General features: G+C 39.1%; 1 protein-coding gene across 2 annotated transcripts; it reads left to right on the top strand.

Moving 5' to 3' along the window:
- The first annotated feature begins 556 nt into the window (after window positions 1–556).
- On the top strand, window positions 557–11,127 carry RPS14 (ribosomal protein S14). Of its 2 annotated transcripts, none has more exons than XM_054978677.1 (5): window positions 557–669; window positions 4,018–4,168; window positions 5,113–5,274; window positions 10,497–10,573; window positions 11,018–11,127. In XM_054978677.1, exons 2-5 carry the CDS (start codon window positions 4,020–4,022, stop codon window positions 11,083–11,085), a joined length of 456 nt encoding a protein of 151 aa, XP_054834652.1. In that variant the 5' UTR covers window positions 557–669; window positions 4,018–4,019; the 3' UTR covers window positions 11,086–11,127. The 2 variants fall into 2 exon arrangements, with proteins under 2 accessions (XP_054834652.1, XP_054834653.1); XM_054978678.1 differs by lacking the exon at window positions 557–669 and adding an exon at window positions 860–878.
- The last annotated feature ends 4,835 nt before the right edge of the window (window positions 11,128–15,962 follow it).

Below are 15,962 nucleotides of genomic sequence, written 5' to 3'. Positions count from 1 at the left end.
GCGTGGGTAGAATTGCCTTGCTACTATTCTCCCCAACCATCTGAAAACGTGTTGTTTTCAAATACATTCAGGTTAGAAATTTTACATTGCACACTAGAGCAGTATTCGGCTACTGAGCTTTCAGGTGGGAAAAGAGCTCCGCTATTCAGTCTCAGACACGCTCGCCCCTAACGGCTTTGCCGGCGAGTCAAAGGCGTGCAAAGTAGCCATCTTTGTGCAGGGCAACAGCACTGTCTTCTGTCTCCACGTTTAGTTCTGGCACTCGAAACTTGGACACTGCACGCTGGGCGGGACGGGGTGGTTCTGGTACGAGTTATTGATGTTAGATTAGAAGTCCAATACTCTGTCGACAGGCAAGAGATACAAATATACGGGGGGGGGGGTTGTTCTGTGTGTGTCCGTCATTTTTAGCGAGGGCTACCATGACTCCTAGCGTCATCTTTAAATAGGTCATGGCTTTTCCTCGTCGCCATTTTTGTTCATCGAGGTCGGCCCCGATTTCAAGCTTTTTGAAATAGGCTGATGACGCAACTAAACCTGCCCCTCCCGTGGAGGAAGTGACGGGTTTTCCTCGGAAGAATCGTTTCCGGGTGATACTAGAGGGCTTTTGGTCCCGTGACGGCGGCCTCTTCCTTTCCGGTGCTGGTTGCTGCCTGCAGGGACGCTCCAGTAAGTGGCTGGGAGGGATTGCCCATCCGTCCCCATCCTCGCCATCCGGCCTCTCCCAGCCCGCCTGCGCTGCCTCGGTGTCCTTCCAGCAGTGTGGAGAGGCGGCTGCGGCGGGTGGCCCAATCCCCGCCTAAGGGTTGGTGGGGAAGAGAGCGTCCGCCGTGTAGGGCTAGATTAGCTTTCGCGGGGCGACGACGAGAGGTGCTTGGGTAGGCCTCGTAGCTGTTTAAAAAATGCTGCTTTCAGGCTTAAGTCTTTGATTTCTATTTTATAGTTTTCCGGCCCTGCATCTTAACTGAGAAGCCTTATGGGGGAAACTAAGGCTGAAAGATGGTGGCTTCATCCAAGGCCGCTTCATGAGCTTGTGTCTGAGCTTGCTATCCACTACGTGCAATCGCTCCTTTCTTGTAGCAAGGACGAATTTTGCTGAGATGATTAGATTAAGGACATATTTTTGATCTGGCTCACAAGGCATGAATAGTAATACACTTTGACCTTAGACGTGTATTAGCCTGGTAGAATATTTTTATTTCAGGGCCATATCCTTTTAAAAAGTTGTCCACATGTCACACAGTCCATCACGTGTAAGGCTGCAGAGTTGGGTGGTTTGAATCCCATCAAAGATAGTGGAGTTTAGCGTGTGTGCAATCTTACAACCCTCATCTCTGAACAGATTATGTTCTGAACTCATAGAGTTGTGCACTTGATAAAAAAAACCCTGAAGTTTTTTGCATGAGTTTTGATTTTGTGATAATTTTTTCAATATTCGTTCTCACACAGGCCTATATGTTCAATAGAAAACTGTTGATGTTTTCACTTTCTCTTCTACGAATATGTGTTGATTTAAACTTGATTTTAAAACAAAAAAATATAATAGACTGCTGCATTCCATATCAGATGCTATATTCTGAGCTCTTTACCATCCTGTCTATACACTGGCTTATTTTTGCAATTTTGAATTGAAAATTCAGTGAGGTGGGTAGTGTTGTCCCTTATGTAAATAAGGAACAAATGCACTGTGAAATCTGTTACATTGCTTCATAAATGGATGCATAAACATCTCGTAGTGGCATACATAAAGTTGCTAATTTGGATTTCTGACTGGCTTCTATAAATTAACTGAGGGGACTCACAGATCTTAAGATTTTTTAGTGAAACCTTCCCCTCAGATATTTCCCTTGGTTATAAGATATAGTTGGGGTAGCAGGTATAAAGACAGTCATGATACAAGTTTTGCAGTGAGCAAGAAGAACATGGAGATGACCAAGGCAGGAGTAGTAGTTTTAAAAAAGTGAAGATTTATGTATGTGCAAGTTATTTTTAAAGAATAGTTCAGCATCACAAGTCCCCAGATAGTCATAGGAAAAGACTGCCTAAGGCGCTTAAACTTATGCTAGTTATGGCTTCGGGTTGTGAGTTAAATTTCTTTTAATGCTTGTGGTTGCAAACAGGCTTTCACAGCCTAATCCCCAGGTTGGATCCTCTCTTACACACAGATACTATCACATCACCCTACCCTTTCCCAAGAGTCAGACTAAAGGGTATAAGGTCTGCTCATCATCAGAAACAGGCCTCATGACTGGGTACTCTGTCCTCTCCCTGAGTTAGAGCTAAACCACTTTGCCATGCTACTGAGCAGAGTTACCCTTGATACTGTTTGCTCTTTTGCTGAGGCAGACATCAGCAGACTTGCTATGTTGCCCTCCAACAGTTCATCCCCTCTCTGAAATGGATGCTAGAGACTCCCATCCGCTTAGGTGTGAAACAGCTGATTGTTTTACCTTCAGAGCAGAACAGCCTCTTGTCCATCACAGTCTCCTGTCCTGTTTATCTTCATTGATAGACTTGCATTATGTATCTCTTGTTCATTCTCTTTGTTGCTCTTTAAGCAATTCTGTGATACTAGTCTTCCCTGTTAATCCAACCCTCAACAGTTCCTAAGCATTGTTTCTCATCCCCATGTATTCACACATGTATCATGTGAGCAGTTGTTAAAAATCATCCTATATATGTGGGTTGAATGACATGTTAAATTTCCTGTGGGGATGCCACAGAAAAGGACATTCATCTTATCCATTCTGTAAATACATCATGTTCTTGTGAGTGCTAGTAGAGGTACAGAGACACAGTACTTAGTAGCAGTGCTGTGCATAAATGCATCTAAAACATCCCATGCAGCAAAGAAGCTGTAGATCCAACCTGTGCTCCAGCCCACTTCATTGTGTGTGGGGGGGGGGAGGGGCGGGCGGAGGTGTTCTGTTTGATTAGCAAAGGAATATTTAATTTTTCAAACTTGCCAGTCAGTATGAATATGGTAGTGTCCCATTTTAATTATAGCGTTGGAGTCTCTTGGTCTCCATATCAAATACTGTATGAAAAATATTAATACAAATTGGCACAGTCCTGTTCAAGAATCCCAAGTTCTGATTGTGAACAGATCTTGTGATGGTGTTCCTATCTGTAGCCCTTACGCATATATATATATATACCTTTCTAATGGATCTAACAGTCAGTACAGGTGGCTTAAGTGAACACCTATGAGTCCAATGTATCCTATGCTCTTGCCACACCAACAGCTTTCATCACCGGTTCATGCTTAAAGGATCCCCAGTATTATGGATTTATTGTCAAAAACAGGAAGTCCATGTGCAGATGGTATTCATTTTGCTATTGAGAGCACTTGGTTTTCCCTACTTTTCCCTTTCTCTGTGTGGGCAATAGCAATTATTGGAAGGAAATAAAACTACCTGAATCATTTTTTTCTCATTCTGTTTGGCAAGGAAAAGCTGAGAAGGTTTAATTGTGAGTGGTTGCTTGGGAAAAGTACAGGTTGCTGGAAGTATGGGTGAGGCAGGTTAGAAGGGATTTCTCAGCGCCAAGTGCTGGTCAGATATGTAAAGAAAGTTCGGTGTGCTTCATTAGAGCCAGTTTGGTGTAGTGGTTAAAAGTGCGGGACTCTGGAGAAACGGGTTTGATTCCCCACTCCTCCACTTGAAGCCAGCTGGGTGACCTTGGGCTAGTCACAGTTCTCTGGAGCGCTCTCAGCCCCACCCACCTCACAGCATGTTTTGTTGTGGGGATAATAATGATATACTTTGTAAACTGCTCTGAGTGGGCATTAAGTTGTCCTGAAGGGCGGTATATAAATCTAATAATATTATTAAGCAGCTGTAAATATGTCCTGTGTAACTGTTTTCAGAGTGGTTGCTGTGCAGCTGCTTGTTAATCTGAATTACTTAATTCTGTCAGCATGGCATTCTTTTTCTGAAATCATCTTCATTTCACATAACTTTTTAATTTGCTTTCCTAATGTAACATAATGTTTGATCCATCTCTTTGTTTCCACAGCAATGGCACCTCGTAAGGGTAAGGAAAAGAAGGAAGAACAGGTTATCAGCTTGGGACCACAGGTTGCTGAAGGGGAGAATGTGTTTGGAGTCTGTCACATTTTTGCTTCCTTCAATGACACCTTTGTCCACGTAACTGACCTGTCTGGCAAGTGAGTAGCAGGTGCTGGTGACTTCATAGTCCATATGTGGTTTTTAAAACAGTAAATGGTACAAGTGGAAAGTATTTGTATACTCAGGATGCAGGATATCAGTAATCATATCTGCATATATTTCTTTGATCACCTAATATGTCATTGTTCTTAAGTCAGACTTTCCAGGCCAATTCAAATAAGTTTATAACTGGAATAGATAATAATGGAACATAAGAGACTGTGGATGGAATAGAGCTTTCTGACATGCTTCCTATATCAGTTTGTACAGATTTGGCCTACTAAACCCAGTGCAGTCACCAGCCCTATAAATCTCTTGTTCCGGTTGCTTTCTGGAAATCTCCCACTGTGGAGATTGTCAAGCACTGAGCAGTCTGCAGTACATGGCTGGTGATCTGCACTGGGCTTGGTGGGTCACAAGTTGTACAGGCTTGCTTTAACAGCATTTGACAAGCTTTGCCATCTCAGACCTCCTAAATTTATCTAGTTAGACATGCAGTGTGCTTCTTGCCACAGTACATGATACAGCATTAGTATCATGGAAAGACTCTGCATGTAGTACAGGAGCCGGAGACTTGCACTGATGGATGCTGCAGCCTCCTCTTTAAGCACCCACTAGATGGAGGGAAGATTGTAAGATAATTCAAAGTTATGCTGGCTTCATACATGGTAAGGGATAATATAGTGGGCTTTCCTGGGAGATTCAGATGGTTTTGTTCTTTCTGTTAAAAGTGGTGTGGTATCTGTAGCTGAACTGTTACCACTATTCAAAGGGAGCGCATCACAATAATTTTTTGAAATTGCTCCTTTGGTCACCAGTTAGGCAAGGAAGACAAAGTATAGTTCACAGTACATCCAGCAATTGTGCACTTTCTATTTCCTGTACAAACCAAGAGTGAACATGGATTTCTCTACTAATGTATTGATTACTTCTGCCTTCTTAGGGAAACAATCTGTCGAGTGACTGGTGGCATGAAAGTGAAGGCTGACAGGGATGAGTCTTCTCCTTATGCTGCTATGTTGGCCGCACAGGATGTGGCTCAGAGGTGTAAAGAGTTGGGCATCACTGCTCTTCACATCAAGCTGCGGGCTACAGGTGGAAATAGGTATGCATCTGTTTTATATACATACAACTCGCCATAAAACTGAACCACAGCCCAAAGCATTTGCCTACACTTCCTATTTTTGTAAAAATAAAGGCAGTCAGTTGTTGTCTTTTAAATTAACTTCAGCATGTGGGCATACAGTGGCCTTATTCTTTAGCATGAAGCCTGAAGATGTTTACAGGGCTACAAAGGCAAATATAGTCTTGGCACGGAATCAGTGAAATAAAATTAGCTTTACTGTCTTTTAGGATAAAACATGGTCCCCACAGAGAGGACTTTTACAAACGATGAAGAGGGAGGGCTTGTCTCAGTAGAGTGTGTTGAAAAAGATGATAACTTCAGGCTTTTTGAATAAACAGTTACCAGTGTAAACCTGAAGGGAAGTTGATATATATTCATAGTGATAGGGAAGAGAGATCATTTTATCAGAGGCATTCTGACTTCTGTATAGGGTAGAGAGGGTTTTTTTTTTTTTGCAAATTTAATTTTTATTGGATGGATACATATAAACTTATAACAATTGATCTTAATTTCTACATTATTAAATATCCTAGTTGACATCCATAACCTAACCTACATTTACCCACCCCCTCCCTAATTCCTTTTTCCTGGTTGACTTCCAGCAGCTTTTGACCTCCCCCTAGTCCTAGTAGCTCTCTCCCTTCTAAACATATAACTCATTATACATTCTATTAACTCTACTTAATAATTCTTACCCAATTGTCCATCTACAAGTAAAGACATTTACTACTTTTAACAACTCAAATATTTTCAAAAGACCACAACTTCCCCCTTAAATCCCAATTTTTCTCTAAATAGTTTTTAAACTTCTCCCAGACCCCCAGATACTCATTTAGTTGTTCTTCCTTCAAGCCTCTCGTCAACTTGTCCATTTCCGCCATCGCTAAAACTTTCTGAATCCAATCTTCCATTTTTGGTGTCTTTTCTTTCTTCCAATGCTGTGCATAAATTATCCTGGCTGCTGTTACCATATAAAATATCATTATTCTTTCTTTACAATCATACTTCTCTAAATTCAAACGTAGCAATAACATTTCTGGATTTTGATTAAACCTTTTCTGTAAAATCTCTGACATTATCTCTACAATTTTTGCCCAATAAGCCTTAGCTTTATCACAAGTCCACCACATATGATAAAATGAACCCTCCTTCTGTTTACATTTCCAACACTTATCTGACATCTGATTATTACTAAACGCTAACTTTTTCGGAGTTAAGTACCATCTATACATCATTTTATATATATTTTCTCTCACTGCCGTACACGCTGATATTTTCACTGTAGTCTTCCAGAGATATTCCCACGCCTCCATCCTAATTTCCCTGTTACAATTTGTTGCCCATTTAACCATTTGAATTTTAACTAATTTGTCTTCTGTATACCATTTTAACAACAGCTTATATAATTTAGTGATCAATTTTCTGTCTCCTTCTATCAACAACTCTTCCAGTTCTGAATTTTTGACTCTAAATCCTGTCCTTTTACGGTCCGATTCATATAAGCCTTAAATTTGCATGTACTGAAACCACCCATATCTCAAGGACAACTCTTCATTCAATTTAATCACATGGTTTGCCTTCAGGATTTCTTTATACGTTAACCAATCTCATCCTTTCAGTTCTGTTTTTGGATTCACAACTTCTGCTGGTACAATCCACAGTGGTGTTTTTTCACTTATATATTTCTTATATTTAATCCAGACATTAAGGAGGCTCCGTCTCACATAGTGGTGCTGAAACATTGAGTCTATTTTAGCCTTATTATACCATAGGTAAGCGTGCCATCCGTAGACTTTATTATGCCCTTCTAAAGCTAAAGTTTTATGATTCTTCAAAACTGCCCAGTCTCTAAGCCACGTAAGACACACTGCATCATGATATAGTTGTAAATTTGGTAACTGCATTCCACCTCTTTCCTTTGAATCTTGAAGCACTTTCATTTTAACTCTGAGTTTCTTTCCGGCCCAGACAAATTCTGATATCTTCCTTTGCCACTTGTCAAATTGCTTTTTATCTTTTACTATTGGAATAGTCTGTAGTAAAAACATCATTCTCGGCAATACATTCATTTTAATTACTGCTATCCGTCCCATCCATGACAGACTCAATTTATTCCATTTCAACATGTCCTTTTCTATTTGTTGCCATAGCTTTTCATAATTGTTTTTAAACAAGTCTATGTTTTTTGATGTTATCTCAATACCCAGGTACTTTGTTTTTAGAACTGACTCACAACCTGTTTCTTCCATCAACTGTTGTTGGTTCTTTTTTGTCATGTTTTTGCATATTAATTTGGATTTACTCTTGTTTAAATAGAAACCCGCTAATTCTCCAAACTCCTTTATTTTTTCTAACAATTTAGGCATAGTTTGCAACGGCTCTTCCACGTTAAACATAACATCATCTGCAAATGCCCTTAACTTATATGAAAAGCCCTTTGTTCATAAGCCTCTGATTTCTTTATCTTCCCTTATTTGTCTCAGTAATACCTCCAATGTCATAACAAATAGCAGTGGTGAGAGCGGACAGCCTTGTCTCGCACCTTTCCTTACCACGATTTTTTCTGTTATTCCATCGTTTATCAGTACTGTTGCTCTCTGATCATTATAAATCGCTGTTACCGCTTGTACAAAATGTTGTCCCATGTCCATCTTCTCCATCATTGCTAACATAAACTGCCAGTTCAAATTGTCAAAGGCCTTTCCCGCTTCTGCAAAAAACAAAGCCACTTCTTTTTCTGGATGTTTATCGTAATATTCTATTGCATCTAATACCATCCTTAAATTGTCCTTTATTTGTCTATTTGGCAGAAAACCCGCTTGTTCCTCATCTACATATTGTATTAACCATATTTTAAGCCTTTCTGCTAGAATTTTTGCAAATATTTTATAGTCATTATTTAACAAGGAGATTGGCCTATAGTTCTTTACATTCTCCACATCTTGTTGTTCTTTGGGTATCAATGATATAGAAGCTTCTTTCCATGTATTTGGTTTCTCCTTTCCCTTCAAAATTCCATTCATCACTTTCTGTAACATCTTCACTAGGTCCAATTTCAGTGTTTTGTAAAACTTGGCCGTTATACCGTCAGGGCCTGGTGCTTTACCTAGTTTCATTGTTTCAATCGCATTTACAATTTCCTCTTCTGTTATCTCTGCGTTTAATATCTCCTTTATGTCTATGGGCACCTTCGGTAAATTCACCAACTGCAAATATCAATCCACTTCCTTCCCGTCGACCTTCTTTTCTTGATATAATTTAGCATAATATTTATAGAAAGCTCTCTCTATTTGTTGTTGTTGAGTCAGTTCCTTCCCATCATCTACTATCTTACTTATAGTCTTCTTCTCCCTTCTCTTCTTCAGTTGCCACGCCAAGTATTTCCCTGGTTTGTTAGCTCCTTCGAATGTTTTCTGTTTTAATGTTTTCAACTTCCATTCCAACTCTTTATTTTCCATAGCTCTCACTTGTTCTTGTAATATTTTAATTTCTTGTTGCAGTTTCTTTTTCCCTGGCTTCTTTTTCAAAGTTTTTTCCTTTTCCTTTAAATTCTCATATATCTCTTTTAATTTTTTTTCTTATTTCTTCTTGTCTCTCGCATTTAAGTCCATAAGTAAACCTCTCATCACCACTTTATATGCATCCCAAACTTCACTAGTTCGAACTTGTTGGTTTAAATTGTTCTGAATATAGTGATAGGTTTCTTTTTGCAAAAACTCTACGTTTTCTTGTATTTGTAAAAGATCCTCATTTAGTCTCCATTTCCATTTTTTCCTCCCCGTTGCCACTATCCATATTAAAGGACTATGATCTGATCTTGTTCTTGGCAAAATGTCAATGTCTTTAGTCCAAATTAATATATCTTTAGTTGCCCAAATCATATCAATCCTAGAGAAAGATTGATGTCTTGATGAAAAATACGTATAGTCTCTTACCTTCTCATTTCGGCTCCTCCAAATATCCTCAAGGCTTTCTTGTTTAATCAGTTCAAAAAAAGATTTCGGCAATTTCCCTGACTTAGTTTTGGTCTGATCTGTTTTCCTGTCCAATTTCAAGTCCACTACTGCATTAAATTCCCCAGTCAGTAACATCTGGTCATATACATGTTGATCCAGTCTTGCGATAATTTCTTTAAAAAAACTCTTCTTTCACCCCATTTGGAGCATAAATTCCCAGTATCAGTGTCTTTTTGGCATTAAACATAAATTCCACCATTACATATCTCCCATTCACATCTTTGTCCACCAATTTAGGTTGAAGTTGCTCTTTAATGTATATCACCACTCCTCTTTTCTTTTGTTTGGCTGCCACGTAAAACTCTTGCCCCAATTTCCGATTTTTCAAATATTTAACATCTTGAACTTTAATATGAGTTTCCTGAAGACAAATTATGTTACAATTTTGTTTTTCTAGCCAATGAAAAACATTTTTACGTTTCTAGGGTAGACAGTATTGAAGAAAAAGAAATCTTAATAATTTTTATAAAACAAAACTCCCAAGTTTAGCAAGCAACCCTCCAAAAAATATTTCCTACTATGTCTTCTACTACCCCATATACCTAAAGAAAAATAACGGTTCCATGATTTGCAGCCAATTAATTATAAAACAGTTCCAGAATATTGCTTGTATGAGTTTGAATAAACACACATACCTACCCAAAAGAAGAAGAAAAAGAAAAAATTGTAGCTCCCCAGTGGTGGTTTTTGTCACTTTGTTGATCCCCTGAAGGATCACCTCCCATATGAACTTACCCATCCACGCTGGTCATCTTCAGAGGCCCTGTTCTGAGTGCCCCTGCCATCTGAGGCGAGACTGGTGGCAATCCAAGAAAGGGTCTTCTCAGTCATGGCACCAAAACTTTGGAACTTGCTCTCCTATTGTTGTCTTCCACCAGCACATGAAGACTTTTTCATTTTGTTTACCCCCAGTAAATTCTTATAGTTATCCTCCCTGGTTGTGTCTATGTTTTTATTTTATTGTTAGATACTTATAGTTTATAGCACAGTTTAAACACTTTTAATGTTCTCATGTATGTTGTTTGTGGCCTTGGGGACCTTATTTGAATGGAAATGTTCGAAATAAATCTAGAATCTTCTCTCTGCATGAACAAATGTTACTCCTGTAGAAGCAGTGAGGAAAGGCTGGAATTTGTAGGAGATTGGTAAATACTTACCTAATCAATGTATTCTTGTATCTTGTAGAACAAAGACTCCTGGACCTGGAGCACAGTCAGCCCTCAGGGCTTTGGCTCGGTCTGGAATGAAGATTGGGCGTATTGGTGAGTGATCCATTGTAAATATATTTTAAGATTAAGTAACTTCACTAAAATAAATAAATGTTGTGCCCTTTGTGGTTTTAGGGTACAAAGAGGTGTCCTGTGTTAAACTATATTTTCATAATGCTTAGTAATATACCTTTGAGAATCTCACTGATTTACCCATAGTTAAACTTTTCCTGATAGCTGTGATGAAGTGGAATGAGCTCCCTAAAGTGGCTGCTGGAGTTTTTTTCACATCCTCATGTCAAAGCTAAAAATGGGGAAGTAGCACAAACCACATAAGCTTTTTAACAATAAGATCATAAATGCTAGACTTCATATTAAAAGTATATTTCAGATAGTTCCTAAAATCCCATTGATTGCTGAAGCTTCGTGACTTGTTGACCTTGTGCATGCTAAACCTGAATTTGTTTCTGAATATGAAATATCTTTCTTCCTTCTCAGAGGATGTGACTCCCATCCCCTCGGACAGTACCCGCAGAAAAGGCGGACGCCGTGGTCGTCGTCTGTAAACAGTAGCTGTTACCTTTCATCATTAAAGCTTTCTGATAAACTTTGGTTCTCCTGTGTTCTTTCACATAAGTTTAGTTGCTTCTGGTGTTCTATGAAGTATTTCCTTGAGCTGCTGTTGGATCTCTTCCCAATAATTACTTAATATGAAAACCATTCTCAGTGAAGAGTTTCTCCTCTATGTTAATAGCTCCCACAGGCATTTCTCTTATGTCACTTTCCAAGTTATTTTTCTGTGAAGCTATTCCATACTACCAGCACAAAAATGTCTTGTTACTGAGGATAATACCCTTTATAGTGCAGTTTTGATGAGGGAGGATAAGGGTGGGAACTAGACATAGTAGATGGTGCCACAAACCCACGTCCAACTCAGGCTTAGGCTGACCTTCCCCTACCCTGAGGTAAAACTTCTCTTTAAGCCTATGAAGATGTATACTGGGCTGGGAAGCCTCTGGTAGCGTGGTTGATGTTAAGCTTCAACTTTCCTTCTTGTCCCACCCTTAGGAAATATTAAAAAATGGTTACCCAGCCAAGTCTTAGTAGGGAACAGATCAGGGGTTTGCGCTTCCCTTTAGCAGAAACTTGGGGAGGTTCAAAAGGTAACAGAAGGTTTATTTACTGAAGGTTAATGTCAAAAGGCAGGTAGGCAGGTGTTTGAACTTAAGTAACAGAAAGTTTTATACAGCAACTTCACTGGTGTGAGGCACAAAACACTTGGTACAACACTAGGTTGCTGGCTTCTTTCAGAGGTTGACACTGCTTCACAGATGTTACACTTTATGTACTCTAAACACAGCACGACTTTCCCTCCTCTCCAGACCTTAGGGTTCTCCACTGAGACAAACCCTTCCTAGATACTGGGCAGTTATGAGCTGTAACCCTGTTCCTGGCACTGAAGGGGAGACTCCTTTCTGCCCACTTCGTTGGCTCACTATAATTCCCAGATCTCTCGAGTCTAAGCAGGAGTTAGTGCTGGTTTTTTCCTCTTTAGTCCGAGGACTAACAGTGCTTCACAAACATTGCCTCTCACAGAGGATTCTCTGGCTGACCCTCTCTGGTCAAAAGCCAGACTCCAACCCCCTTTCACTCTCTTGTTTACTCTCCAACTCCAACTGACAGCCTCCCCAACATTCCATCCCCAACTGCCATTTCAGGCTAGCCACATTTGGGGGGGGGGGACACATGTCAATCATAGCTCACTGACTGGAAATCTCAGCATCTGAAGCTGACTCCCATCATAGATGGTAGCTAAATTTCTTATGGCATCTTGCAAAAAGCTGCTGTACCTTAGAATTAGATAGGTTAGTGTCCGGCTCTAGCATTGTGCCCTTAAGAGATTGTCCAGCAGAATACTGGGTTCATGCTGCTCTTCATGCGTTTCAGAGATCCCAAAGAGAAGCAAAACTGTTAATTTCCCCCTCTCCTCTGCTCCCTGAAATTCATTTATCTTGATCAATTTCTGGTATATTGATTATAATTGGCTATGGAAATTGACATTGAACTGTCGTGTACGAATTTAGAAAGGAAATAGATAAAATCTATCACTTGTGGATGGTCAATATCTTTAAAATTGATGAATTCTGAAGAATGGCATTGCCATTCAAAGATAACAGCATTGCATTATCTTGGTTAGAACTTTTGGGGGGGAATTATCTAGATGTAATACTGCTGTACAAGCATATACTCATGCAATTCCAGGTATAAGGTGTCATACTTAACACTGAGTTTTGTTTCAGCAGTCTTGCTATCTAAACCTAGACTTGAATAATACATCCCTTCTTGCTATTTACCAAGACCAAAGTATTTGTTTATCAGAGCAGTTGAATTTTTGCTAAAGCCAACTGGCCTGTTAAAGAGGCAAATGGGTATTTTGGATTATACTTCAGTTTGGAGTAGTTCTGATTTAATAGTACAGACTTTGCCATTCTGAATTCTAGAAATTATCCTTCAAAACAATCTGGTTTTACAATGCACTTTTAGTGATAGGCTAACCTGTGGCTGCATAATTATCTTTGGAATCTCCATGGTCTTTGAAGAAATTCTATATTTAATTTTATGAGAGGGACTGTAGCTCAAGTCTGCTTTTTTATCCAGGTTTGATTAAGTTATGCAAAAGGCAAAAGAAATCAGATAATGTTTTGAATCTCTGGTGGTTGAATCCCCACCCACCCCCCGCCGCCAAATTACTCTCTCAAGCTTGACATCCCATACATATTCGCCATCTTGTATTTTCATCAATTATTTTTGTAGAAAAGGCATTTTGAAATAAAAGTTTTTCTCATTTTCTGTTGTGTTTTTATATGGACAAAAAATTCCCTGCTGAGTAGCCATGTGCTAGTCAATGAGAAACAATCTACTTCCTGTTGCTGGCTGTTACTAGGTAGAAATTTACTTGAAAAAGACGAATGCTGTAGTTCTGCAGCATTTTACAGGCATAGCAGGTTATATTGCAGATAAGGCATAACAGCTGTGTTCCACCATTTAGCAATCCTTTTCAGACCCTTCTTTGTTTTTTGTAAGAAAATTTACTTCAATTTCATTTAATCAACAGCAGGTCTAACAATACAAGGAACATTAAAAATTAGTAACACAGCTTGAGACCAAGCTTGAATGTGGGGGCAACTGCACTAAAGGTAGAAAAATGTGCACAGGGTACAAAGACTCAGTAATTAAATTTTATTATGGAAATATTGTTCAATGCAGCACGACTCAGTCATTAGTCTAATTCAGTATAATCTTCCCTACTTTGCAATGGCTCTTCAGACAGAGAAAGGTTTGTCCAAAGCTGCTTCCAAAAATTGTTTCATTAGGGAGGCTAGGAATTAAACCTGGAACCTCATGTATGTAAATTGTGCATTCTGCAAGGGATCCCTCCCTGAAATCTTTTGAATCTTGCTGGTGTTTAAATACTAATGAGTCAGTATAGAATAGTGGTTAGGGTGCTGGACTATAGGTTGTTGCCATGAACTTTCAGCCTCCATTTTGTTGGCATAGGTCACTAGCCCTTGACTTGTGACCAGCCCACTGGTTCTGCCAAGGTCAAGGTTCTGGCCAGCTCTCGCCTAGGAGTTGACTACAGAATATTTGCAGGATAAAGGAGGTTAGCAGGGCAGGAGCAGGCTTCTTCATGGCTAAAATACACGATTGAAACAGCTAGCTCACTTAAATATTACATTGATTATGTCCATATATTCTGTTTCCCTTCAATAAACAATCTGACTACTAATTTCCCACCTCTGTATTCATAACTCAGTCTGCTTCAGAGTGTTGCCTCTTTGTTTTAAAAACCCCTTAGAAGTGTTATATGTGTCCTTCTCCTTACTCTGGTAATTAAAACTTAAGGAGTGAGAGGGATTAGAAGATGGATTTCTCTTATGCTTGTCTTTCTCAGTGGGAATTTTAACTCAAGTAAGTAGGAGCCCTTATTGATAGAGACTCGCGTCTTCCTGATCAGATGCAAACTGGAAACCCAGATTCAAATTCCTGCTCACGATGAAACTTGCTAGGTGACCTTTGGCCAGGCATTTCTTGTCCAAAGGCTTGTGATTAAAAAAGAGGAGAAAATTATGTACATTACCCTAACCTTCATAGAGGGAAATTTGGATAAAAGCTCATAAATCAATACAAATACTGAGTTTATTTTAGAGTAACTAGCAGCAGAACCCTTGGTTATAGCAAATATCTTTGGCCAAGTCCTCTAAGAAAAATTGAAACCTAAATCCTTGTAGTTCAGCAGTATGCACAGGAAAATGCACCTATTTTTCTTTGGTGGTTCAGCACAGAGTCTTACTAGCAAGTATGCACAAGGTTGTGACCTCCATGACACATAAGGTCTCAACTGAAAATATTGAAACCACAATGGAGTCTACTTTAGCGATTGTATTGTTATGAGAAAGTTGTCATTTACAAGACTACCATTAAATTTAGTGATAGTACATTTTCCCCTAATTAGAAAAAGGTTCTAACACTGCCATTCATGTTAAATCTCTTAATATCATTTGAAAGGGAGAGATTAGTAAAATAAACTTAGTTTTGTGTTTACTTCATATTTTACACAACTGCAGTGGTATCAATAACAGTTCAAATAAGCTATTCTAAACCTCTCAATTCATTTTTACCTGGATAAACCCTTGGCATATTTTACAGGAATATCAGGAATTATAAAAGGAAAGTCCACCCCAAGATAAGGACCTCAGTTATCGGGGCTCTAACTCCAGCTCATTTACTACCGAAATAAATTCAGTCAACTTCTGACATCCTTTCAGGTTCTTATAATCAATCATTATATGATCATCTGGAAGAAAGGCAGATTTAAATAAATAAAGCTATATATCCTGGTTTACTTTAATGATGTAATAATTTATTTCCCCCCCTAAATGTACTAAGTTTTGCATACTCTAAATAAGAGATGCCTTGTTGATTTACTGGAGAAAGTAGCCTGTATTGCCCAGTACTGTACTTTTTCTATAACTGTTCTAAAAAGTTTTAGTAATTATGATTTAACTCTGTTTGGCTCCATACACATGGTCAAGAAGAATAGTGGCTTTCTTTTGTTACATTTGCTAATTGCTTTGTTAAGCTCTCTCTCCTATGCAGTTTTTTTTGGGAGCGGGGCAGGGAATCAGAACTAGTTTAGGGATTTCCCACATTTCTTTGCTAGAAACAAAGTCGAAATATAAGCTGTGACAAAACAGTGACCATGTTCCAGCCAATGAGAAGTTAGCCATTTCCTGATGCTGGCAGTCACTAAGCAAAAAACTCGTCTAAACAGCCCAAAGCAATAATTCTTCATTTTGAAAGCATAGCTGAATGTATTGCAGATACAGCACTATTGTGTTGGCTGTTCTTTTCAGGAGGTATTCTGTTAACATCTGCTATG

This window comes from Eublepharis macularius, chromosome 4, assembly GCF_028583425.1.
Source record: "Eublepharis macularius isolate TG4126 chromosome 4, MPM_Emac_v1.0, whole genome shotgun sequence".
Classification (NCBI taxonomy): domain Eukaryota; kingdom Metazoa; phylum Chordata; class Lepidosauria; order Squamata; family Eublepharidae; genus Eublepharis; species Eublepharis macularius.
This window is presented reverse-complemented; position numbering and strand designations above follow the sequence as displayed.

What these genes read in the sequence shown, in the direction of transcription:
- RPS14 (XM_054978677.1), top strand. Translation starts at nt 4,020, where the DNA reads ATGGCACCTCGTAAGGGTAAGGAAAAGAAGGAAGAACAGGTTATCAGC. An exon ending in CGGGCTACAGGTGGAAATAG is followed by an intron (nt 5,275 to 10,496) that starts GTATGCATCTGT and finishes TGTATCTTGTAG; the next exon opens with AACAAAGACTCCTGGACCTG. An exon ending in AATGAAGATTGGGCGTATTG is followed by an intron (nt 10,574 to 11,017) that starts GTGAGTGATCCA and finishes CTTCCTTCTCAG; the next exon opens with AGGATGTGACTCCCATCCCC.